This window comes from Lemur catta, unplaced genomic scaffold (genome assembly GCF_020740605.2).
Source record: "Lemur catta isolate mLemCat1 unplaced genomic scaffold, mLemCat1.pri scaffold_41_ctg1, whole genome shotgun sequence".
NCBI lineage: Eukaryota > Metazoa > Chordata > Mammalia > Primates > Lemuridae > Lemur > Lemur catta.
This window is the reverse complement of record NW_025423849.1, coordinates 1,834,902-1,862,823: the sequence shown is the minus strand read 5'-3', so window position 1 is coordinate 1,862,823 and position 27,922 is coordinate 1,834,902. Positions and strand designations below refer to the sequence as shown.

Below are 27,922 nucleotides of genomic sequence, written 5' to 3'. Positions count from 1 at the left end.
GCACATTCTACAACGCGCTTGCCCGGGATGCCTCAAAGCTGCCTAGGTCACCAAAACAAGGAAAGCCTGAGAAACTGTCATGGAACAGAGGAGGCTAAGAAGAGATGACAGCCAAATGTGATATGCAAGGGGCTCTGTGGAATCCTGGAGAGAAAATGGACATAAGGTGAAAACTAGTGAAATCATTCAGATAACGTGTGGAATTTAGTTAATAGTGATGCTAAGTAAGGTCCGTCCCTTAAGTATGACAAAGGTAGCCTGGTAATGTAAGATGTGACCGCAGAGGGACTGGGAAAGGGGTGTGTGGGAACTCTATGTACTGTTCTTGAAACTTCTCCGTAAGTCAAAAGTATTCTTAAGAAAAAAAAAAGAGATGGCCGGGCACGGTGGCTCACGCCTGTAATCCTAGCACTCTGGGAGGCCGAGGTGGGAGGATCGCTCAAGGTCAGGAGTTCGAGAGCAGCCTGAGCAAGAGAGAGACCCTGTCTCTACTAAAAATAGAAAGAAATGATCTGGACAGCTAAAAATATATATTGAAAAAAATTAGCCAGGCATGGTGGCGCATGCCTGTAGTCCCAGCTACTCGGGAGACTGAGGCAGTAGGATCGCTTGAGCCCAGGAGTTTGAGGTTGCTGTGAGCGAGGCTGACACCACGGCACTCTAGCCCGGCTGACAGAGCAAGACTCTGTCTCAAAAAAAAAAAAAAAGAAAAAAAAAAGAAGAACAGGGTCTATATAAATTAAACACAGGTCAAAAGACAGTGTGATTATCAGCGCAGTCTGTATTTAGTTTAGAAAATAAAATGAATGAAACAAATCCCTTCTATAATAATAGAACATGCCTAGTTTGTAACGCTGTATGTATATAAATAATTCTTTAATATGGAAAATCTGCTTCAAAGAACCTTTTACCTTAAAGAATTTTTCCCACCAATGATCCGCTTCTGCCGACGGTGCAGTAACCTCAGCCCACAGACAGACGCCAGGGGCCCTGAAGGAGGAAGGTCAGGAGTTAGACCCTCGCTGCTGATGGAGGGGTAAAGGCACAATAAGTGTTGTACTCCCCTGATGCTTCCTCCTCTATGTCAAAATCCCTTTCTCTGCAAATTGTAGGATAACTTTTCCTATAATGAAGATAAAAAGTGTCCTCATTCGACCAAATGGTAGCAAGTTGCAAACACATGGGAAATTTTATGAGGTTTTAGCTCCAAGGGGTTTTAGGGCTTCTGAGTCGTGTGACCCCGTCTAGTGCCTTGTCCTGGTCGTGTCCTGCTGCCAACTATAGAAGCTGTCCCGGAGTTCAGGAATGTCAAACAAAATAAGAGAATGGCAAAGGCAGTAAGGGTCTAAATGACTCACTTTCCAAATACACCACTGTTCCAAGCCACAGATGAATATGTAACTCAAAGGAGCAAACATTCCCAGGCTAGAATTCCGATCTGAATTTACGTTTACTCGGGGTATTAACGTATGAAAAGGGTTTGCTAAGCCAATTTAAGTGGTCAACTGTATTGATGGGTAATACAGTCAAACTTCCCCAGGTAACAGACTTCTGTCAGGAACATACAAAAAAGAGTTCAATGAAAATGACATGCAAGGTGGTGTAAAAAAGAAGGGCAAATCTAACAGATATGACCAATTTTTAAAATAATTTTAGAAAGCAAGAGAATGTATATAGAGGTACTTTGCTTCTTTGGTTAAGTACGTGTGGATCAGGCACAGATACGCACTGTCTTTCCATTTGCGTAAGGACAGAAGGGTGGGCATCTTGCCAAGAACACGAGACCTCATGGGGACTAATGGTCCCCCATGATACTCAGGTAGAGGAGAGCCCAGTGGGGAATTAGCAGTCGTTATTTCTTGATGGAGAAAGAGGTCCGACAATGTGTGCCAAGATGACTAATTTGCCAAATGATCTCAGAGGCATGCTGTCAAATTGTAACTTCAGCTCTTAGAATATGAGTCCTCTAGATGACACTGCATATTATAGGATATTAGAAAAAAAACATAAGTTTCCAATAGTGCTCCAAGTTGGCTAAATGTATATGATGCCAAGAAAAGGAATGATGTAACAGTGAGCAAGCAAAACCTGAAGTTGACATCACTCTGAGACAAAGCACCAGATTGCAAGAGAATAAAATGTATTTAAACCCACAAACTGTTATAAAAAATAAATAAAAAGCAAAATGAAGTTCATTTATAAAAGGACCCCATCAGATGACCAATGACCAATGACTTGAGTTTGAATCACCTTATAGAAGTCACCAGTCAAGAGTGTGAATATCAAATCAATCGGTTCCTGAGCCAGTTTCTGTAATCTAGCTAGTGTAGCAGGAAATCTTTTTACTTGAGGTCTGGCAACATTGTTATAACCATGGAAAGGAGTCAAAATAAGTATTGCCACAACTCCAGAAAGGCATAAAAACAAACACATAAACAATGAAGAAACAAACCTACGGTAGCTCATCTTTTAGAATAGGTTTACATAGAAGTGTAGTAAAATATTTCACAGTTATTGAATTTTTATATTTTATAACTACTTCAGGGATTTGACATAATCCAAAGAATCAGTTATATTCAATTTGTAAGTGTAGTTTAAATTATTGAAGGGAACTTAATAATCAGAATGTAGAGAAAACTGTCTTACCAATTCCTATGTGTATGTATATGTATATGTAAAAAAATAAAGCACAAGGAGTTGTCAATGTTCTGTCTACACTCAAAAGCTCCTCAGATAGTGAAGAATCATATTAACAACATCCAGAATGCTCTAAAATGCTTAAAAGAAAAAAATGTTTTTAAACGTAAAAAAAAAACCAACATCCAATTCATTTATTGCATTCATTTATTGCACTGTCTTTGGCAGTTATTAAAAGGTTTTAGAAAAGAATAATACTCAAATACTTAGATGTACCTGATCTTAACAAAAGCCAATGGCACAAAAATATGAACTTTCAATGCAGACAAAGAGATGACTGTTCTTTTCAGCAAATGTAGCAAGACCTTATCCTTACAAAAAATTATTTTAAAAAAATTAGTAGGGCGTGGTGGTGCACACCTGTAGTCCCAGTGACTTTGAGAGATTCACGTGGAAGGATCGTGTAAGCCCAGAACTTGGAGGTTGCAGTGAGCTGTGATCACAGCACTGCACTCCGGCTTGGGTGACAGAGAGAGAGACCCTGTCTCAAAAAATAAAATAAAAAAAAAATATAACAGAATAAAATAAGAGTGAAGAAGTGCCTTTGTTGGATTCATCTCTCTATTTCCATTGCTTTCCTTTTTAAGACGGAAATATCAATTCTGGATCTTCAAGGACAGCTTTATTTCATCCAAAGAAGGGAATATAGGAACCGTTAAGAATGTACAAAGGGGGTGATCCCAGGGATCACAGTTTCTGGAAATCCGCTCCTAGCCCTGAGCATGCTCTCTCTGCAAGCCCCACCTGGGCAAGTTTGCCAAGAACCACTGCTCTAAATACTACCACCAGGAGCAGGCACTGACTGCATACGTTCTTGCTGCACGGGACTTATGTCACCAAAGCCCTCCTTGGAGTAACGAGGTGGGGGTCAGCATCCTGTGGCTTGCTTAGGGCCCCAGAAGGCGGCTCACCTTTCTTACTGTTACCTGACGCTTTCTTGCCAGAATAATCGCAAATAACGCCTGCATCCTCGCTGTGGCGGCAGTTGTGTCTTCCGATGTCCTGCTTGATGCAGTCAGCCAAGGACCTCTCATGTCCTGTGCACTTCACGTTGTCCACGTGGATGGGTCCTGCTCCTTCCCCAAAGTAAGCCACGCCTCGTGCTCTGGCGGGGCCCCTGCAAACAGAGCCTTCTTAGGCACACGGAGAGTCAGTCCATCACGCGTCTGAGCAAATCACAGCCTGTGCCCCCGTTCCACGTTCTCTAATTTTTGCATATTAAAATTAGCCTCTGCATGTGCTAAAAACCATTTATTTCATGACTGTCAAAAAAAGAAAAAAACCCTAGCCTGTAATCCTAGCACTCTGGGAGGCCGAGGCAGGAGGATTGCTCAAGGTCAGGAGTTCAAGACCAGCCTGAGCAAGAGTGAGACCAAGACCCCGTCTCTACTAAAAAAATAGAAAGAAATGATCTGGACAGCTAAAAATATGCAGAAAAAATTAGCCGGGCATGGTGGCGTATGCCTGTCGTCCCAGCTACTCGGGAGGCTGAGGCAGGAGGATCGCTTGAGCCCAGGAATCTGAGGTTGCTGTGAGCTAGGCTGATGCCACAGCACTGTACCCAGGGTGAGAAAGTGAGACTGTCTGAAAAAAAAAATTTTTAACTAAAAATAAGTAAATAATTTAACTTTAAAAAAAGAAAAAAATAGAAATGCTTAGTGATGGAAGATTCCTGTGCCCAAAAAGATGCTTCTAAAGTTTCTCTTAGAATTAAATCTTTTTTGTGTAAAACTCATTTAATGATATTAAATAATAATAAATGGTCATTGGATCAAATTTGCATTTGCATTGTATCAAATATTGTATCTTACGTGACATAAGGTTTCTCATGATAGAAAAATTTGCATAGACTCTACCTGTTACTTTGTTATAATTCTGAATCAAATCAACATGCTACCAGTATTTTCAGCTGAATAATATAAACGAATTTTAGATAAGAAGTAACTCATTAGAACAAGCACAAAAAAGTCAGAAATGGGCACCAGTAACCACCACAAAGAACGAAACTTTCCTTACTTAAAGCCAAGCTGCCGACAGACCACAGCTGCGTCCTTGTCACTCCATCCATCGTCGCAGATGGTTCCCCACTGGCCATGGATAAAAACCTCCATGCATCCCTCCTTCTTGTTTTCTCCATACACCAGTCGGAGAGGAAAACCTAGGCCGCCATTCGAGAGCATTAGAACAGCTGAAACAAGCATGAAGCATGAGAGACTCAAACTCCTGGGCTCAAGCGATCCTCCTGCCTCAGCCTCCCGAGTAGCTGGGACTACCAGCATGCGCCACCATGCCCGGCTAATTTTTTTCCATATATATTTTTAGCTGTCCAGATCATTTCTTTCTATTTTTAGTAGAGATGGGGTCTCGCTCTTGCTCAGGCTGGTCTCGAACTCCTGAGCTCAAGCGATCCTCCCACCTCGGCCTCCCAGAGTGCTAGGATTACAGGTGTGAGCCACTGCGCCTGGCCTTTACAAAATCTTAATATAAAATATTTGGGAAAGCTAAAAAATCTCTGGGTATACAGTATCTTTAATTATATATCTCAAATTGATTTCTAGCAGTTTTCTTTAATTTTTCCTGTAACATTGATATAATACACTATTTTTGGAAAATAATACTATCTCTTAGAAAAAAGACAAAATATAGCATAACTACAAATTAAAAGTCTAATTTTATACTGTAAAACTGAGTAAGAGGCAACCTCACTGGGAAAGAAATCTTTGCTAGGGCTTAACACTCTGAAGTTTAGAATCTGTGTCATGTTAAAGTGAGAAGTCCGGCCGGGCGCAGTGGCTCACACCTGTAATCCTAGCACTCTGGGAGGCCGAGGCGGGTGGATCGCTCAAGGTCAGGAGTTCAAGACCAGCCTGAGCAAGAGCGAGACCCCGTCTCTACTAAAACAATAGAAATAAATTATCTGGACAACTAAAAATATATATAGAAAAAATTAGCCAGGCATGGTGGCACATGCCTGTAGTCCCAGCTACTCGGGAGGCTGAGGCAGGAGGATCGCTTGAGCCCAGGAGTTTGAGGTTGCTGTAAGCTAGGCTGATGCCACAGCACTCACTCTAGCCCAGGCAACAGAGTGAGACTCTGTCTTAAAAATAAATAAATAAATAAAAATAAAAAATAAATAAAGTGAGAAGTCCACGTATTTACCCCCCAGAAATTGCCTCTCACTCACACAGGTGCTAACTGTATTCTTACCAGAACTACTTTTACTGGCTTAGAATTTTACTTTTGAGTATTCCACCTACTGCAGACGGAAAAGAGTGTGCTAAATGGGCTAAAGCTAATTTTGAGAAGAGTTGCATTCACATTTAAAGTCAAGTGCAGAAGTAAAAGTAAGTAGTAAAAACCTCTACTGTTTCTATTTTCTTTTTTCTTTTTTCTTTTTTTTTTTTTTGAGACAGAGTCTCACTCTGTTGCCCGGGCTAGAGTGAGTGCCGTGGCGTCAGCCTCACTCACAGCAACCTCAGACTCCTGGGCTCAAGCGATTCTCCTGCCTCAGCCTCCTGAGTAGCTGGGACTACAGGCATGCACCACCATGCCCGGATAATTTTTCTATATATAGTTTTGACTGTCTGTATAATTTCTTTCTATGTTTTAGTAGAGACGGAGTCTCGCTCTTGCTCAGGCTGGTCTCGAACTCCTGAGCTCAAACGATCCACCCACCTGGGCTGCCCAGAGTGCTAGGATTACAGGCGTGAGCCACCGCGCCCAGCCTCTACTGTTTCTTAAATGCTGTTATTTGTATCAGTAAACCACGATCTCCTTCTCTAGGCTTATCTTTTCAATATAAAGTATTTTTTAGTAAGTGGGAAAGTAACGATCTATTTGACTGAATAAATGGTCATATGATCATTTCCTCAAAGGATATTTCCTCAAAGGATATGTCCAAAGACATAATGTTCTTTGGACAAATGACTTGAGTTAATAGACACATTACTGAGATTAGAATAGAACCAAAGAGATTCATAATAGTGATCACATATTTTATTAATCATTATCACCTTCCGCTTTTTAAATTTTTAAAAAATACTTTTAGAGTCCTAGAATTAAAAAGAGTTTCAGGTGAACTGGAAAGGTCAGTTGTCCTAACCCTCCGATGTAGTTAACAACACAGGCCTGCAGAGAACTCAGATTACACGGTATTCTGTCACCAGATGTGGTGACAGAGCACATCTGAGCTGTCACCCCAAGACCCTAATACTTCCTCTCTGGGGCCGAGAGGGTCCATTTCTAGCAAACAGCTTCCTTCTCCCCAGCCACACGCAATCATTTATCACATAATCCTGGGGGGATCAAAAGAAGAATAGAGCAAGGGACAAGGAGAACAAATACAAAGAAAGAAAATTGGAACTCTAACCCACAAGGGATAGAATAAAAACGTGTATTTCTACTTGATATAATGCTAGATTAGTGCAGTGAGTCACCACAATCTCACCGTTCAGAGTACAACGAGGAATAACCATCCACTTTGACGAACTTAAAGTATGCAATATGCTTAATGCTGTGGGAATCAACAAGTTTTGTTACTTTATAATGTGAAGATTTCAGCTTCACGGTCCCAAAACAAATGGATACAAGAAGGGGCTGGTTCAATTCTGAGGCTAAAAGGCTACCTATGACATTTTAACATCCACTCACACACACACTCACACACACACACACACACACACACACACACACACACATGGATGCATGTGTAGGTACATAACAGAGCTACAAGAGCATTTCTGGAAAGTCTTCCAAATGCCTCCTTCTGTATTTTTCAGGGGTATTTATTCTCCCCTACTTGTCAGACATTGAGAATCTGTCAAGAATGTTTAACTGTTCTTTGCCCGTAAAAGGTTCTGTATCCAGAATTATTGCAAGACGGTTAGAGGAGTTAGTGGCCTTTGATCCAACTACAAAGCTAAAAAAAAATTATAATTTGGGAGTAGCAAAGGTCCCTGATGGGTTTCTGGAATACAAGAGCATCTTAGAAAGATGGGTGGGCTATTAACTGCAAGGAATCCACTTAGAAGCCCCCTGACAATCTCGAGAGAGCAATGGCTGGCCAGGGACAACAACTGAATCCTTAGATGCAGGGCAGAGCTGGGGTGGCGGTGAGGAGATGGAATTTCTTTTTTTTTAATCCTGTCTCACATAGTTCATTAGAATTCAAAGTAAATAAAAACCAGAGCAGGGGACCAAGGAGTAGGGGGATGGATATTGCAGCTTCTTTAGTCCATACCTCGGATACATGTGATCCTAAACATTTTAGAAACTTCAGCTTCTAAGTAAAGAAACCCAATTTAGGGGTAGACATTTCATAGTTGGTGGAGAGACTCAAAAGATTGTTTTTTCTCTGCATAAAATTGACTGACAATTAGACAGTTGTGGGAAATAGACCCCCCCAAAAGCGCCATTGCACATTCTGGAGCAGCAGGTGGAGGTGCAGCAGCCACTGAATTAGGGATACCGAGAGCCAGGCCAGTCCTCACCCAGAGAAAGTCTGTGTCCCTCGCTGCCAGGGTAGCAGGCGACTCCAACGTCCTTGCGATGGCCACAGTCATGCCGCCCCCAGGGCTTCCTGGAACAGTTGAGGAAACTGGTTTCCTTTCCGGAGCAGGTGACATCGTCCAGCCATATGGGACCCATGCTTTCTGGGAAGTGGTTTGCGGAGGTTTGTTTGCCGTATCTGTGACAATAAAACAAACATGGCTGGTAGACTGCTGGCTTCAAGGAACCACCACACATAAAACAACCTCATGAAGTGTCATGACTTCAGAGGGTAAGTATTTGTTCCTTTCCTACCTTGGGGACAAAGTTCTAAGAGCTATGTTTGCTCCATCACACATGTTGGTCATCTTAAAAATTTTCTATTATTTCCCTGGGTAACTAATGAATAACTAAACCTCTTTCCCCATTCATTCTTGTGTTTTGTCTACAATGTAACCCGCCCATCAAAGAGAATGCAGACAAAGAGGAAAACCCTCAAATTCCTGACCATAGAAGTCACAGTGTGGACCAGACGGTGAGAACACGGAGCTCGTGTTGGCCACCTGAGCTCACTGATTCCATCTGCTTCTCCAGGCTTCTCTGCTAACTGACCTCTTCTCCGCTAGGAAAAGTGCGGATTAGTTCAGGGATGACTCAGGCACTGTTCCTAATCCGTGATGAAATTTGGATTTCGGCCCATTAATATCAGAATGACAATGTTCTTGGCTTTTCATAAGATTATAGAAACCCAACTTTTTATAAATTATATTTGCATTCCAGCTGACTTTATTTGTAACATTGCACTACCAAAAAACTAAATATGTTATAACAAATATATACGTTGCAGAATAGGAAAGATCTACAAAATAAAAATGGTAATTTAGTCTACAATCCTTTCATTCTCCCCCAATTTTGTTTTCTTTTGTCCCATAAAATCCAAACCTCCAGAAATCACTGAGTTTAAGGATATTTTAGGTATCTTTCAGTTTGAACAGTCTATGAAATCCAACTCTTACTCATAAGTTTTATGTCCATCATCTCCCTCAATTCATGTTCTTATTATTTCTGTGCTAAGAATACAAAGAGATCTTTCTCCCTGGCATGAGTTTTCTTAATTTCTTTCTATACAAGCATTTATTAAAGAACATTTTACTAAATTAAAACAATGAAACATTTAATAGACAGTTCTAAGGCTTTTTTTCCTATTTGCTAATTAGGCCTTAACTAGAAAAGTAATTCACCTAAATGTCCCATTGCTATCGTTTTTCACCATTCTTACATGAAATGCCCCAATCTGATTATCATCTGTCCTTATCAACCATATAACATACAACAGGAAGTCATTTTACTTTGGGATTGCATTTGTACAAAGAAACCTAAAAAGTTTATCCTTTTCTCATGCCCCCAAAAATTATTTTTCAAAAATTCCTCCCTAAACTACAAGTAAATGTAGCACATGCTTTTACTACCATCCAAAACAATCACTTAAAACTTCTAACACACATTATTGAGAACATTTTTAGAATCAGTAAGTTTGTATACTACTGTGTATGCAAGAAAAACCGAATGGATTTATGAAACTAAATAAAATATGGAGAAAAAAAATCAATGTCATTCGTTTTCATTAATAAGGAAAAAATGTGGATATAAATAGTAAACAATAGGATTTATGACTCTCTAAATCTATGAAATTGGAGTATAGTTAACAGTCTAATAGAGATTTACTTAAAATGACACGTATTAAGTAATTCTCATTAATTAAATGTCAATACACTGTATTTATTTGGCTGTTACGTCATAGCCCTTTACCCAATAAGCGCTCTGCCCAAGAATATTCAAGACATGGCACAATTACATGCATTTATATCTTCCTGATAGCATTATTGTAACAGGCAAAATTAAACTAAACTAAATATTCAATAAGTTATGGTATGAACCTTCTATGGATATTGTTATTAAAAATTATGACTACATAGCAATATAATGGTAAAAAATATGGATATAAAAATTACACGTCCACTACTAGCACTGATATAAAGTCATACACACAAATTATAATAATGATGGTGTAAGAATAAAACATTATGGATTTTTTAAAATTTTCTTTCTTTTCCAAACTTTCTCTGTTTTATGTTACTTTTATAAATTTTAAAATATACATTTAAACACAGCTTTACCTAGCTTGAATGAAGGCATATTTTTAAGATGGAATGAATATTTGCAAATAGCTCTATCTGAAGCTGCAATGAAACAATGTTGCCAATTTTCTTCAAGCTTCAAACAATTCCTTCAAGCATGACACAGAGACACGAAAAACAAGAAAGAATGGGCGTTCATTCAATATTTAACGGAAAGGCATCGTTTGCGGTTACGGGGACATACTTGGGTCTGCTCTGGAATGCACTGTGTGTGGCAGGGGATGAACGTCCCCAGGGTGACACTTGGCTTTTACGTGAGTGAGGGCAAAGGCGAGTTCTAGAGGGCGTCTCATAACAAGAGGGCTGTTTTTCTCAAATAAAAGTGAGAATCACCATCACATTCTGAGAAAGGGAATAATGAAACACGAAAGCATTTGACACCGGACGTCTCTGCAACGTTAGACACGACGATGTCGAAACTAATGACATGCAACAGTATTGGAGCGTGAGAATAAAATCGAGCAAAGTCTTGCTGGAAGAGACACAGAGAGACCTAGAAGTCACCCTGGCTTCAACCAATTGTTCAAGACGAGGGGTGGTGGCGGGAAAGGTGAATGAGACAAACAGCAAGACATGATCACCCATCACCTTACAAACTGTCATGGCTTTTATTGTTGTGCTTCCCTAGATAGGCAGAGAGATGATAGCGAATATGCATTTGTAGTATTATAGAAATTCCAGGCCGGGCGCGGTGGCTCACGCCTGCAATCCTAGCACTCTGGGAGGCCCAGGCGGGAGGATCGCTCGAGGTCAGGAGTTTGATACCAGCCTGAGCAAGAGTGAGACCCCGTCTCTACTAAAAATAGAAAGAAATTATCTGGACAGCTAAAAATATATATAGAAAAAATTAGCCGGGCATGGTGGCGCATGCCTGTAGTCCCAGCTACTCTGGAGGCTGAGGCAGGAGGATCGACTGAGCCCAGGAGTTTGAGGTTGCTGTGAGCGAGTCTGACGCCATGGCACTCACTCTAGCCAGGGTGACAGAGTGAGACTCTGTCTCAAAAAAATATAAATAAATAAATAAATAAAATAAAAAAAAGAAAGAAATTCCAATAGAGATTACACAATAATATTTTTAAAGACAGAATCTGGCATTCAGCTGCCTCATCCCAGTGAGCCTTACTTAAATCCCAGCTGCCGACAAACCACATATGTGTTCAGCACCGTCCAGCCGTCGTCACAGACAGAGCCCCACTGTCCCTGGTGATACACCTCCAAGCGGCCCTCATGGCTGCCTTTGCCCCCTGTGAGTCTGATGGCCCCATCTGTGATGAGAAGGAGACACAGAGACTAAGCAAATCAACGCTCAAAAACAGGCAAAACAATGCTGTCATTTCATGAGAACTATCAGCAGCTCCAGGCCTCTTGTTAAACTTGTATCACATCTGTGCTCGGTGACCTGGGGTTACTGTATCGATGCTGAAGTGTGACAGTGTCCCTTTCTATGTGTACTCCTGTCCTCTGAGTAGAAAAATATATCCTGATATAATTCCGAAGTATCTATTTAAATTTTTCTGGACTAAGTAATATTTGTGACGTTTCCTATAACATTAGTCTTTGAAATCTAAGCAGCATGGGCCATTTAAATGTAAAAAGTAAGAACACATATTAACTTGGAGATGGTTCAAAATTTCAACTGCAAATAAAAAATATTAAAATAAGATGACAGAAGAAACTATTCTGGATAAAGGACAGTCTGTCGGGTCAATGCATTTATTATTCCTTAGGCGTCCATGAGTCATAAACACTGGAACGCACATCTTGCCTTTGTTCTTTTATTGATGACACAGATCTGAATTGGAATCTTATTAACTGAATAATTAAAAGAACTTCGAAGCAGATACACAGGACAATAAATTTAAATTTTAAAAATGTAGATTTAAAAGCCATTTTCCATCCCAAATAATCCAAATAGTCCTCCTATCAAACATATATATAATCTTGGGTAAAAGTCAGACTTCTCATGAATCTCTGGGATCATTTAAAGCAAATAAAGGTCTCTTAGCAACAGAACCATTTACGAACATAACACTGCACTGTCTGCAAGGCACGCGACGAGTATTACCTCATCGGACCATCACAGCAACGCTACAAGGCTATCTTCATTTGAAAGAGGGGGAAATTGTGACTCAAGAAGATCATGTGCTCTGGTTTAAAATCTGGCATAAATTATCTATTTTTATTGACTACCAATGTGTTAATCTGCTAATAAAAACAAAGGCATGTAGAGAATTGTCAATAAAAATATAAATTTAGTATTTTGTAGGCTCCAAGAAGTTATTTTTTTAATTTTTATTAAAGAAAGATTTAAACAAAAAAATTTTATTCAAGTTCTTTTTGCCATAAAAACAATGGATTTGTGATAACTCAACTTCTCTCGACTGTTCATTTCCTTCTTCTCACCCCCAACATGTAATCACACACACACACACACACACACACACACACACCAGTCTGCACTCAGACACGCCCTTCTCCTACCCCCTGACATGTTTCCACAGTTGTGCTACAATCTGGAATAGTCTAAAAACTGAGCAAAGCTAATTGGTTTCTTTAATAGTGTGCTTTCGTCAGCAATCGCATCACTATGGTTTTACCAGCTTTAAACACCTTCTGAGAGTCAAGCCAAGGTAACAGCCGAATGGACTAAAGACGTAATCTTTACATCTACTGCCTGAAATTTATCACTGCACACTGATTTCATTACTGAACCCTACATTGCAACAAAGTCTCGTGTCCTGATCAAGTTTTACAGGACTGTAGAGCCTTAAATTGCACAATTCAGAAATATCTGTGAATAAGGAGATAGTATTTTGATATACGATTTGTGTTCATTTTTTTTTTTTTTTAGTTTGATTTGGGGGATTGATGTGTGTGCCCACGTGGTGATACCATCTAAACTGAGGGTGAGGGGCGCCGGGGCAAGCCCCAGCGGTGCCGGGGCAGGGGTCCGCGCACGAATGGGGCCAAGTCCTTGCCTGTGACGGGGGTGCAGGATACTCCCGCGTCCTCTCCGTGGGCACAGTCGTGCTGTCCCCAGGAGCTCCTCGCACACTGCTCGACGGAGAGCTCGTTCCCCATGCAGCGCACTTCGTCCAGCACCACGGGGCCGGAACCTTCGCCAAAATACACCCCACTCCACGCTTTGGCGACGCCACTGTGGGAACACAGGATTCCGGATTAGACATCGGAAGTTGGTCTGGCGCATTTCTGTGGCCCCTGGTAAAAGCACAGTTATTAATCCTACTTGCCAACTCACTTCAAAGCTCATGCACGACTTTCTGTGTCTCTTTTTTGTTTGTTTGGTGTTCTTCTTCTCATTTTCAGCCCTTACACACGTTTCAGAGATCATTAGGGATGCCCCAATGTGTACCCTCCTTTTCTCCATTAATAATGGAACCTTGGCCGGGCACGGTGGCTCATGCCTGTCATCCTAGCACTCTGGGAGGCCGAGGCAGGAGGATCGCTCGAGGTCGGGAGTTTGAGATCAGCCTGAGCAAGAGCGAGACCCCGTCTCTACTAAAAATAGAAAGAAATTATATGGACAGCTAAAAATATATACAGAAAAAATTAGCCAGGCATGGTGGCTCATGCCTGTAGTCCCAGCTACTCAGGAGGCTGAGGCAGGAGGATTGCTTGAGCCCAGGAGTTTGAGGTTGCTGTGAGCTAGGCTGATGCCACGGCACTCACTCTAGCCCGGGCAACAAAGCGAGACTCTGTCTCAAAAAAAAAAAAAAGGAACCTCAGATTTTCAGGAGGACAATGGCTATCTGGAATAAAGACCATTTCTCCCAGCCTCCCTCCCCTCCTTCTTTTTTTTCTTCAATGTATTTTTTGTTGTAAATTGTCAAGATAGTTGTAATGTTATGGGAAAAGGGCAACTAAAATAAGGGGAAGAGATATAGGATCAGTGAAAAAACAAACTAAAAATATAGATGCTGTAGTCTAAAAATGACAAGGCTGACAAGGGCTGAAAATGCAATTTCTGCAGTCATTCATCATTTTGACAGGCGGTTACCATCACTGGAATCTGAGGTTCTAGTGGTGTCACTTCCAACTGTGGAAGAAGTAAATTTACTACGGATAAACTTGAGTGAAGAGACGTTTTTGTTAGAAATAGAGGTGGCTGCAACAGAACTGAAAATCACAGCGACTTAAACAAGTTTAGACCAGAGGTAGCTGCCGGCTCGAGGGCAGTAATTAGGGCCCCAAGCTCGTTCTCGCTTGCTCTACTGTCATCCTTAGGGTGGCACCTTCTGGCCCAATGTAGCTCCTCAAGCTCCAGCCACCCCCTCTGCCCTGCAGTCAGCGAGGAGGCGGCAGTGGGACAAGGACAGGACACTTCCTACAGTGATACGTGACACTCCTACCTAAACATCACTGGCCCAAACTCAGTCATCTAACATAGGTGCAAAGTTTGATTTGGGGATGATGAAAAATTCTGGAGAGGGACAGTGGTAATAGTTGTACAGCAATGTGAATATACCTAATGTACTATAAACTTAAAAATTGTCACAACGGTAAATTTTGTGTTACATATTTTTTACCTCAAACTCCTGGGCTCAAGCGATCCTCCTGCCTCGGCACCACCCCAGTAGCTGGGACTACAGGCCAGCACCACCACACCCAGCTAATTATTTTCTATTTTTAGCAGAGATAGTGTCTGTTGCTCAGGCTGGTCTCGAACTCCTGACCTCAAGCGATCCTCCTGCCTCAGCCTCCCGAGTAGCTGGGACTACAGGCATGTGACACCATGCCCGGCTGATTTTTTTCTATATATTTTTAGTTGTCCAGACCATTTCTTTCTATTTTTGGTAGAGACGGGGTCTTGCTCTTGCTCAGGCTGGTCTCGAACTCCTGACCTCAAGTGATCCTCCTGCCTCGGCCTCCCAGAGTGCTGGGATTACAGCGTGAGCCACGGCGCCCGGCCAGACTCTGAGGTTTAAATCTGGGCTACTCTGGGGAACTGACTGAAACCTCCCAGGTGTGGACGCCACAGCTGGACACAGGGATGATCAGGGCTGACCCGCAGGGCGGTAGGAACTAAGCTGACATGATGCACGAGCTCAGTGAACACCGGTTCCTGTTCCTCTCCCGGCACCGCCAAGCAGCTCCCCCTCTGCCCTGGCCCCCAACAGCTGATGAACAACACATCCTTCACAGGATGCAATTTACCTAAATACTGCCTGGTATTTAGTTTAAACAGACACCAGAGTTTTTACTTTCCCTGTTCCCCAAAAGGCAGAGCTGGGGAGTGGGGAGGGAGGAAGAATCAGTCAGCATCTTAACCTTTTCTGGTTTTAGTGCTGCAAATCTGTTTTATTTATTTATTCATTTTAACGTAATTTTAGGAAGAATATTTATGGAGGTAATTTGTAGCCTATAAAACACTGGACGAACATACACGTTATTTTTATTACAGATTATAAGGTGATGGCCCAAAAGTTAAGCTGAGACTTGCATTACTCAACTTCAGATTCTCAGTGAACACATACATAATCAGAGGCAAACCTTTGCAAGTATTTTAATGCCTGCAAAGTATTTTACCAAAAAAAAAAAAAAAAAAACCACAAGGTTGTAGTGGCCAAAACAAAACTTTTTGTGCAAAGAAATTATTCATTTTCCTATTAACAGTGTCACTCTGCCTCCCACTAACTGTGACTTCGGGGCCACTGGGTGACCTCAGGGGGCCGAACTTCCTTACCTATCAAACAAGGTCTCTTTCCTGCTCAAGAATTCCATATACCAGGCTATCTTTATTGTAAAGTTTATAAAATACTTTTTTAATTTTCATGAACAGTAAAATACATGAGCAAAAAAAAATTTTTTAAAGAGCAATTTATACCAGAAAAAAATTTATTCTAACTACTCAATAATATGGTTGTACATGATCATTTTATGGCCAAAAAAAAAAAAAACCTCAGGGGAAAGAAATGTCCAAAATTTTAAAATTCCTGTGTAAATTATGGCACGTCCACACAATAAAATATGATGTCACAGGACTCAGCCATGCTTTTAAGTGTTTTGAAAGACACGGGGAAATGCTTTTAATGTTAAGCAAACAGAAAGGAATTCTAATTAAAATGTGTGCACCTGAAACTTCACTGGGTATATATGTAGTCTCAAGTTATCTAATTTTCTAACATCTGGCTGCCTCCTTTCCTGCACCTTACCTTTCTCCAAGTTCTGAGTTAATCCAATTTAAGTATCTTAAGTATAATAATTCGTTTTGTATCTAGGAAGCTTGCCAGCTAGCAAAATACACAGACAACATTAAAAGATGAGGGTCAACACAGACAGCATCGCACAGGGAAATTGCAAGCACTATTCCAGGGAGGCATGACGTAGCTGCCCCCTGGGAATTCAACAGAGCAAATAAGACAGAGATGAAATTTGCTTAAGAACAAAGCATACATTGAGACAAGCCACAATTACACTCTGATGTCAACCATGTGTCATTAAAAAACTATCTCATCTGAAAGTACTTAGCCTTTAAATCAATGAGCAAGACAGATTAGAGAGGAGGAAGAGTTGCAGATTACTCTTTAATGCAAACTTATGAGAGAGCTATAAAATCCAGTGCAAGAAAGGCAAACCAACAGTGTCAGCTCAGGGCATCAGAGAACTTGTGCTAAAAACAAATCTCTACAAAGCTGGGTTGCTAGTTGTTATGAGGGCTTTGTGGAGGATCTTTGCTGCCTTGTATATGCAGAGATATTTTTCCTTTTAGCTACTTTTCCAAACATGAATCCCCTCATACAAAAAGAGCAGTGAGCTAGTGCTTGAAAAAGATGTTAGCACTTTGCTTAACTCATGCGTGTGCTCAACACGAACATATGGCCTCCTTGTGACTCCATCTCTATGTTCTGTGTAACTGACTGTTGTTGTCAACATGGCTTTGGTTCGAGAACTACTTAGATAAGTGAAAAAAAGTCTCTGTCACTAAAGAAAGAACTCTGCATTACAACATGCATTTTTAGGATGACTTCAATAACTATAAATGCAACTAATATTCAGTGTCATTTAAAGTTTCTATGCATCTTTCTAAGCAACAAAAGCTTGGCTTTTCTTTTTTTTTTTTTTAGACAGAGTCTCACTCTGTTGCCCAGGCTAGAGTGAGTGCCGTGGCGTCAGCCTAGCTCACAGCAACCTCAAACTCCTGGGCTCAAGTGATCCTCCTGCCTCAGCCTCCCGAGTAGCTGGGACTACAGGCATGCACCACCATGCCCGGCTAATTTTTTCCATATATTTTAAGTTGTCCAGGTAATGTCTTTCTATTTTTAGTAGAGACAGAGTCTCGCTCTTGCTCAGGCTGGTCTCGAACTCCTGAGCTCAAACAATCCACCCACCTGGGCTGCCCAGAGTGCTAGGATTACAGGCATGAGCCACCGTGCCCGGCCAAAAGTTTGGCTTTTCGCCACAGAAACATATTAATAATAAAAATGCCTTACAGCTTAAACTTAGAATAATCCATATTGCCACTGGTAATATTAAATGTTATTACTATACTCTTAAAGGTCTTAATACTTTTAGCAAAGACATAGGTTTCCTAGTAACTCATATGAAAATCAATTAGCACACTCCATGCATAATTAATAACTCAGTAACTACACATATATACACTTGGAGTGTTTTTTAGAAGATAAAATTCATAGATACAGCTAACTAAGTAAAAGTTCTAGATAGATAGTGTTTGATGATCTCACCATCAAATGCTCAGTTTACTTTGAACATATAATAACATTTGTAAATATAACAGTACCTAATTGGACTGCCCTTGATAACCAATGTATATGGTAGACTGACTATGTGAGCTAACTGCCCTGTAGACACAAAACTCCATAAATTAGGAAGTATGTTATAGATGAGAAAACTGGGACTAAGAGGTTCTGTTGCTTAACTCCAAAAGTAGGACGCAATCTCAGGCTGTTCTCACAATCTTATGCTATGCTAACTCCAACACCAACACCTGGGAAGTTTAAGAAAATTGGTCTTGAAATTGATACCCAGTCAGAACACTTAAAAAAAATCTAGTCTCGGGAATTTAATGATTAATTAGTTTCCTGAAAAGGAACCGAGTGGCCCTACTCCCGACTAGTCCAAAGAAAATGATCACACCAGTAAACAATGCCAGTAATTATGGTCACACCTGTTGGCAGAGGATTTATCATGCTTCTTCCTGCCCCATGTATGAACTACAAATTAGTAGTTAGACCCTAGACTCAGTTACAGAGGGAAAAATGTAACTTTACAGTGAAGAATCAGAACCTGGTGCTCAATATTGGCCTCAGGTGTAGGGAAAACCAGCTATTCCATGACCACTGAGGAGATGCAAGATGAGAACATGTCACCTGTGATGATTTCTAGCCAAGTGTTTGCTTTGATCTTCAAGCCTTTGGACCTAAACTCTATTTCAAGAATTGCAAGAACCAGAGGAATAAACTGAATGCACTAGGAAGAAGAAATGATGAGAATTCCAAAGAGAGAACATTCTCTGAACAACCGGCCTGGTCTCTCCAACAAGTCAGGGCCATGGAGAAAAGAGAAAGAGGGCGCCCTGGAGCCAAAGAGACTCAGGACACAGCACCCAGACACACTGCATGTCCTGGACCAAACTCTGCTTCAGACAAACCATCTTCCAAGGACATTGCGGGGGCAGCTGTTAAAATTTGAATATGACAGAATATCAGACAATGTTAAGAATGATTACCAGTCATATTAATTATGATAATGATTTGGTTATGTAGGGCGGTGTTCTTATTTTTAAGAGATGCATACTGAAGTACTCAGAGATAAAATGTTAAAATGTCTATATTTTAAAGTATAAAGTTCAATATAAACAGAGTTTTGAAAAACAGGAGAGCCAATTATAAAAACAACTGGAAAAAATTTGAGTATCAATGGTTCAAGGTTAAAAAATCACGGCCCAGTGTCAAGGGTGATGGCTAACCGGACAAAATGATACACAAACAAGATTTAATCCCAGGCCGGGCATGGTGGCTCACGCCTGTAATCCTAGCACTCTGGGAGGCCGAAGCAGGAGGATCGCTTGAGGTCAGGAGTTTGAGACCAGCAAGAGTGAGACCCCGTCTCTACTAAAAATAGAAAGAAATTATCTGGCCAACTAAGATATATATAGAAAAAAAATTATCCGGGCATGGTGGCACATGCCTGTAGTCCCAGCTACTCGGGAGGCTGAGGCAGGAGGATTGCTTGAGCCCAGGAGTCTGAGGTTGCTGTGAGCGAAGCTGACGCCACGGCACTCACTCTAGCCCAGGCAACAAAGTGAGACTCTGTCTCAAAAAAAAAAAAAAAAAAAATCTCCGGCTTCACCTGGGCACCTGTGCTGGTTTTTCTTATTACCAGAAGGTGTATGTTTCACAAGCCTTTTAACCATCCCTTCAGGGTCTGGGCTGATCTGCGCTGCCGTGTACCTGAGCCCTCTCCGCTCGTCTCCTCGGGCAGCTCCTGCAGGCTCAGCTTCCACTCCAAGGGCACGTCGCAGGGTGTCACCGTGACCGACAGCGGGGTGTTGTCTTCTTCAACCACAAAGAAATACCTGTGGGAAAGCGAACTCCATTCAGACCACGGCAATTCTTTCTAACATTTACAATCCAGAGTTAGTGGAAAAATCATTTGGTTTTCATTTTCATAAAATTTCATTTTATTTCCATTTCATAGACACTGAAACTTCCTGCTTGGCACAAAACGTGATACGTACGGCACTAACTGTGCAAGTCTGGCAGCTCAGGGCTCCGCAGCCAGACTTCTCACCAGCAAACACAGTGTGAAATAAGCAAAAAACACTGAACCAAAAGCATTTTGACTTAAAAATCAACCCTCACCAGTGTCTGGCTGTTACTTAACATAGGCCCTGCCATTGCAAAGTAAGCCACTATCAAGGAAATTTCCAGGTTTATTGCTGTGTTTTCCATAATTTTGGTGATAAATTTGCACGTTACACTGAGGCTGCTCTGACATAGTCCCAACTATTTCGAAACACCATCTTCACAGCAACCTAGTTCTGAAATGTACGTTGATCTCTGGCAAAACAACATTGTATTCACATTTTTACATTAGTGACTTTTATTCACAGCTTTGCTATTCCGTATCTTTTTCAATAGCAATATCTAATCACCATCTGAGAAATATTTTTAAAAAGTAAAGACCACTGTGTCAGTCAGTGGAAAGATACATTTGTCTGTCACTTCTCTATCACCAGGATTTTCTGTTGAATTAATAAGTTGATGATTTTTTAAAATTTAAAAAATTCAAAATATTCTGCTCTATGCTTTCTCCTCGGACTTTGTGATCTCTCAAAAGACTTTTTAAAATGCATGAAATATTGCTTATCTATAAAAATATTAAGACTGTATATTCTTACTCCAAGTGACTTAGATAATTTCACTTAATTGTATTTCAAAGCCTATAATCTTGCAAATGAGGAAATGGTGATTTTAGTTCTAGCAAGCCCGGAGTTGCTCACTGATTCCATGGTAAAGAAAAGGAGGTTTTGCCTCCTATAGATTGAACCTCCTGGGCACCTCTTCTCTCTCTGCTCTCTCCGTATCTGAGACCACCACGCTCTCCAAACTGACCACCACAGCCATCCACGCCTGCAGTCTCCCCTGCTGGCAGCCTCTCGCCTTCCCAAACTCCAACTCCTGGCATGCACCATGGGCCTGTGCTCGGAGCATCCCTCATTCACCTGTGCTCTCTTCCTGGGTGAACTCACCAGGCTCGTGGCCTTAACCTCTGGTACGTTAATCACCCCCAAATTTAAAACCTCAGCCTGAACTCTTGCCTAAAAATTCCAGTTACAACTATCTTCTTGCCATCTTCACTTAGATGTTAAGGCAATTTCACACTGAAGATATCTAACCCAAATTTCAGATTATTTCCCCCAAATTGGCTTCTCTTGCAGTCTGTCCCTTCTCAGCAAATGACCATGCCACCCTTGCAGTCATGTAGGACAAACAGGGTCACTGTCAACTTTCTCTTCTGCTAACACACTATGAACGAGCAGACACCTTTGGCTGCACTTTGAAAATATACCCAGAATCTGGCTCTTTGTCCTGCTCCACCTGGTACCACCTGATATGAGCCACCACCTCTTGCCTGGGCACTGCAGCAGCCTCCTGACTGAGCTTCCTGCTTCCACCTGGACCCCTCAGTTTATTCCCCCCTCCAGGCAGGCGGAGGGGTCCCAGTGAACCTAAGGCAAACACACCACACCCCCTTGCTCAAAACCCTCCAAGAGCTTCCTGTTTCCTGCGGGATAAGAACTTGCAATGTCTTACAAGCAAATATCTAAACCCTTCTCCTCCCCCCTCCACTCAGCGCCTTGCTCGCTTTGGAACACGCAGACTCCTGCCCCCACCTCTCACCTGAGATCCTCCTCCTCCAGGTAGGGACCCTGCCCGCTCATCCCCTCCCCAGCTCTCTCCTCCAGCTCCACCCTGTACAGAACCACCCTGACCCCTGGTGTAAAGTATGGTACACTTCCAGCCCACAAAGCTCCCTTTCACTCCATTTTTCGTCAAACCACTTACCACTACCTGACATGCTATATATTACTTTTTTTTTTTTCCATCTTCCCCAACTAGAATGACAGCTATAAGAGAGCAGGGCAATCCCAATACACATCTGTTGAATGAATTAATGAACAGCTGTTTCCTACACATCTACTTTCACTATCTCTAAATGATTCTTCACACTGCAGCTAGAGTAATCTCCTAAAAAAAAAAGTGTAATTTTTAAGACAACTTTTAGAACCGAAACTTACTTAACTTTTCAGGGTGTGGAAAACTAAAGGAGATAAACGATTTGATTGAGTGATATGATTATATAATATGGAATGCTGTGTTTAAAGAACACTGCAAAACAAGCAGTACACATGTACATTTGGGAAATGAAAGTAACTTCCAAAGAAAAATTTTGATTTGATCTGACATACTCAAAAATTTCAAGGGACAAAATAATATGAAAAGCAAAATGTACTCAGTGAGAACTCAGTTAACAGTAAAGGTTAACTTGAAGTGCTAGGACTGCTTTGTGTACCCTTTCCTGTTTGCGCAGACTTGAGTCTTAGCAAGGACTAGGACAGCAAGTTCCTTGTACGTGATCATCCTTTCATTTTGTGCCTCCCTCTCATGAATGTCCTTTAAAGACTCATGACAAGTCAGCTCCTGGTCCATTGCATTCATTCACATAAATGATTTCACCCGGGCAGTGCTGAAGTGATACCTAAACAGTAGTTCACTTCAGTCAAAATAGGAAAACTCACCTCTGAGCATCATCCAGACTGACCAGACGGTGATATCCTTGGGCCAGAAGTGGAAGGGATTCCAAGCGTCACCTTCCCTTACTCTTGATCAAAATAGAAAGATGACCCGATGGTGGGGGATACCTCAATCTTTGGAGAATGGCTTATTGACTGTGTGAGACAGTTTAGTCCTTTGGAATGCCAATGTGCCCCAGGTTAAAAGGAGAAATTGGGTTTGAAATATAATTATCCAAAGAGCAACCATGTGTTCTGCAAGTGTAGAGAGGGGTTTGAGCACTGCAAAATAAGTAACTTTATTTAATTAGTTTGTAAGACATATTTTATTTATATGAGGTAAATAATTTATATGAGGTATATAATTTTTAGAGTTCAAAATATTCAGAAACATATGCGAGCCCAATTTGTTGATGTTGGCATAAAGGTAAATGAACAATGCCAGCTTTTTATCACTGGTTTGATTCCCTCGGGATCTGATCAGATTTGTCAAAGAAATATCATCCATATAAAACTTAATGCAAACCCTTGAAGAATCATCTATTCAATTAATTTCATCTTAGTCCTACAGGGGCCTTCTTAGAAATTTCCTACTATCCTGAAAATAAGAAAATAGTCATTCTAAAATGCAAGAAATGCAAGGATTGCCCCCTCTTCCCAAAAGGAGATCACAATCAGCAAGAACCAAACAGCTCCATTTAATGAATAGAAGTTGCATTGCCATTTTTTTTTTTACTTAGAGAAAATAAGTAATGCCATTCATAGGTTGATTTTCAAATTCCCTAAACTAAGTCTAAAAGGTTACTTTCTTTTTTGGAGGCATCCTTTATGAGATTTTTGATAAAGAAAGCACTGCAGGGAAGAATACCTTTTAAGCGTATCTCTAAAGAGATAACTGCTGATTTCAGCCCCGTCTGGAATGACTGACGAATCATGGAAAAACGCTTTGTCCCGGATCTGCATCTGGAACAGCTCCTCATCTCGCGTGGGCAACTTCTGGGTCCCGCAGCCGACGGGCAGGAGGAGCCACAGCAGACAGCAGCGGAGCAGCGCCATCCTGGGCAGCAGAAGCGATCGCTTGGGTTAGTTCTGCAAGCAAAACTCACTAAAGCATTCACATTATGTGAGCTTTGATGGAAACTTAGGGACGTATCACATATTTTGAATACATGCACATGATCTTGAAGGCAACTCTCCTATTCTTTTTCTTCAAACTGTTTTACGAAGTTGAGAATGAATTCGCCAGAATTTCAGACATTACAGAGATGCTGAAATGAAAGGATTCTTGGTGCCTTAACTTCCCTGGGTATTCAGAGAAAACCCTCACTTCACTGAGGCGGAAGCCTATACGGACAGTAATGGATAATGTTACATCGATGTGTCAAAGCTTACGCTGAAATGGTCACTTAGGGCGAGTTCTCTCGGCTGTTATAAAAGCCCTGGCGGTGGCTGGCAGGCACCACTGCTCAGCAGTCACCTGACACCTGAACCACTGCCTTCAGCGTGAGTCACAGAGACCCCCTGAGAGCCACAAAATTATCCCTGTACAGTCGTTTTTATTCTCCCTTAAAACTGGACTAAGGATTATACATGTATAGATTATGCTTATTCCAAGATCAAATTTCATGTATCAGAGATTTTTAGAGATTATAAAGTTCAGCTCCCTCACAGGTTAAGCAATTCATCCAAAATCACAAGGTGAGTTGCTTGCTGATGTCCGGATGTCACAGAGTCCCAGACTCTTCAACACAACACTGACATACACACACCTACAACACGAGAACGCGAGCTTGGCTCCCACTTGCAGATCAAGTCAGATCTTTGGAAAGTCATATATTTAGACCCTTTGTCTTAACCTCTAGCAGAGCATTTTCACTGAGCTGCATTTTGGCATTTGCCACTGACTTTCATCACAACCTTGTAAGTGATTACGGATGACCCTACTGCACATGGCCGTAGGGACGTCGTCAGAAGCTGGCTTCCACGTGTCTCAGTGCTAACAACACTGAGGTGCACAGGCGCTTGGCACGGCAGGTGCCAGGGAAAGGCTGTGCCTTCCGGATCATTCGGTACAAGTTCTCCTCACAGGAAGAGCCATGTAAGGAATTGTGTTCCCTTACCTTTTTCACTCTACCTACATCAGGGATTTCAAGCATTACAGAAATATAGTGTTTTCACATTTAAGTACCTTAAATAGTGGGAAAGCCAAATGCAAACATCTGTGATTATTCAAGATGAGGTGAATGCTTGTTTTATTTTTAAACAGACAGCATTACAGATATGAATAATTAAAAATCTCTACTTAAAACATCATTGGACTTTAATTTCATCTTTCTTTGAGTGTTATCAAAAATAGATCGGGACAACTAAAAATATGTTTGAAAGAAAAAAACTGTTTCTTTTTTATAATGAGGATGTGAGAAGTAGTTCTTGCACCATGAGCTTGCTCAGAAAGTACTTCTCTTCTTTTTTCCGAATGTTTTGTCTGCCCCGTGTCCTGCAGCTTTCTACACAAAATACCTGCAGTGATTTAGCTGCCGGGCGCGAAGCACAATGCTCCTCTCCCTGCCTTCCTCCCGTCAGTCCTCACAGCGACCCTGTGAAGTGGGCACCGCCACTGTGTAAGAACAAACCTTCGCCATGCAGGCAGAGAGAGGACACAAATCCAGGTGGATCTGACCGAAGAGCCAAAACGTGCCTCCTTTTTAACATCTCTCAAGACAGCCCAACGATTTTTTACAGAGGTTTTTATTTGCCACTGTTATTTCTTAATTGTATTACAACGGAAAGAAAATTCAACTGAGAGCTAAGAAACTTGACGCGTAGTTTCAGTTCCTCACTAGATGTAGGATCTGTTCACTTACCCACCCCAGGCCCCAGTCTGTACGGGTGTGGATAGGTGATCTCTAACGAGAAACGATTCTGTGACTGAGTATCAGACTCTTCCCAACCAGCCGCAGTTTAGGAACCAGACCAGGCTGCCGAGGTTTCCTGAGATAATCTGTCCCTCAAACCCCAGATGACTGTCAAGGAGAAACCCACGGGGCGCTGGGGCTGTGAGTGGGAGCTCAGGCGAGTCACTAAGAGACCAAGGTCATGTCTACGAAAGACGACTGGAGGGACCAAAATCAAGGCCAAACAGGGACATGGTCTGCTGAACCCACAGGACCTCCAATCACTACCCCGGCCCCGACTCCTGCTCCCCCTTTGCCTGGAGCTAAGAGAAATGGAAAATCTGAGTGGCATTCGATAGGCTGCCTGTGTTCAGAAATACTTACGATTCTAGCAAAATAAAACACATTCAGGTCACTTCTCTTTGTAGTACCATTCCTAATACTGGCCTCCTGAGAGCAGAAGAGGCCAGACAATGAAAAAAAGTCTCTTTAGACACAGGTAGGATGTGGCTTTGCATCCTTGTTGGGAACGCAGAGCAAACGTGCCGGGGGAGTATGCGAGTGTGTGGTGCCAGGCACCTCCGCCCGGAGCCACCACTCGAGGGCAGGTCACCTCCCCAGGCCCGTGCTTGCCCACAGAGCTGCCAGCTGTGCCTGTGCCTGTGCCGCTCAGCAGGACGGGCGGCCAGTGTCTCGGGCTGCCTGGGACACGCAGGCCAGCCCAGAGTCAGAGACATCGCTAGGCACGGTCCATCGGAATTTTTCCAGCATTCTCAGCTAATTATAAAAGATGAATTTTGATATAACAACAATATTAATAAAACTTTGCTGTGTACATGCTGCAAGCCAGGCACTCTTCTAAGTGTGTTACATATAGGTATGTATAATCTGACCTAACGCTGGCAACAACCCTGTGATGTGGGGGCTACATTTTTCTCATATTAAATATAATCAAACCAAGGCTTAAATACCGTATGATGTAAAAAATATAAACTATGTACTATGGGTGACTTAAAATATGGTAAATCTGATTATTCTATATTTCTCTACATCAGCTACTTAGCAATTTAATATTAGTAAACATCTCAAATTATAGGACTCTGCAGAGTAAGTGTTAGGAGATAATTCTCCAGGGGTCTCTGTGTTTGATTTTGCCTGTCTTGGGAGCAGAAGTGCTGGCTGCCTCTGTTCCACGTTATCTTTCCCAGGATGTTTGTAGAGTGAACAGCCTCGGAAGGCAGAGCCTCCAGGGCAGAGGGCAGGCCTGACTGCTACCCATGAAAACCAGATCTGGGTTCCCTGAATTCAGAACTTCTCTCCTGCAGCAAACCCCCCTGCGTGGGCTGGTGCCCTCTGGCCTGTCTGCATCATCCTACGGGCGCTGGGCAGGGGGTGGGGGCTCAGGGAGCCAGTGCAGCGAATGATGGTGCTGCGCCCACCGCTACAGCTCCCAGTAGTAAGGCTCAGAGTCGCGTTCGTTCTTCCAGCATCCATGAAACTATGGCAGGCATTTACTAGCTTGCAAGTGGAATAAAATCTCAAACTCTTCACAGTTCTTGACACTAAGCTTTTCCTTTCATATTTTACTGGTTGGCCTACTTTATTGGCTCAGGTAGACATTTTCATTTAAACTACCACCAATAGAGAACAGACTCAATTTGATCTTTTGTTTCATCAAAAGATCGTATTTCCCCAACTAAAATTCTGTCAGGTCCCACTTTTTGTTTCTGAAACAGTTTTAACCATCTTAATTGCCACACCAATTATGGACAAAACAGGTATTTTTCAGAAAAGTGTTTAAAATTAGCATGGCCCCCAAATGCAAGAATTTATATTGTCACTTTATGGTTTTCAAGATGTTCTCTATTAATAATAACATTCAACTACTATTGGGGAAAAACTTGGATATTAGGAAGCATTAATCATCTGTTCAATTTGATGAGGTTACAGGCAGAATTTTTTTAACACGATGTATTTAAAATACGCAATGAATATAGTTGATCAAAAAACTACTGTGCAGATACATTGTGCATATTTTTACAACTTATATTCACTGATCAAAAATTGAACCTTTACATAAACATTGTTTATACCGTAGTTTTAAGATTTTATAGATTTTTTTCCCTTACCATGAAATATTCTCTCTCAGACATTTAGTTTAAGAATTACTCACTTTAAATAAACATCTGAAAATTCATTGTTAAACATAAGTCTTAGTTAAGTCAGTTTATAAGAACAGACTTCTCTCTAAGATTACAAAAGTGCCCTCTAATGGCATAACTTTTCCTCTCATTTCTTTTTGCTATTTCCAGGTATCCAGAGCATATTTAGATTTAATGTTCAGATTAAATAACACTAATCCAAAT

The 27,922-nt window shown here is 41.5% G+C and overlaps 1 protein-coding gene across 1 annotated transcript in view; it reads right to left on the bottom strand.

Annotated features, from left to right (window-relative positions):
* The window catches only part of LOC123629743 (neurotrypsin-like), a 32,277-nt gene extending 8,559 nt beyond the window's left edge, over positions 1–23,718 (bottom strand). The window contains exons 1-9 of the mRNA XM_045539159.1: positions 23,591–23,718; positions 21,770–21,841; positions 19,817–19,921; positions 13,361–13,539; positions 11,506–11,647; positions 8,187–8,383; positions 4,714–4,855; positions 3,609–3,814; positions 912–990 (exon numbers count right to left, since the gene is read on the bottom strand). Coding sequence (XP_045395115.1) covers positions 912–990; positions 3,609–3,814; positions 4,714–4,855; positions 8,187–8,383; positions 11,506–11,647; positions 13,361–13,539; positions 19,817–19,921; positions 21,770–21,841; positions 23,591–23,718 — 1,250 coding nt within the window. The remainder of the gene's footprint in view (positions 1–911; positions 991–3,608; positions 3,815–4,713; positions 4,856–8,186; positions 8,384–11,505; positions 11,648–13,360; positions 13,540–19,816; positions 19,922–21,769; positions 21,842–23,590) is intronic.
* Positions 23,719–27,922: the final 4,204 nt, after the last annotated feature.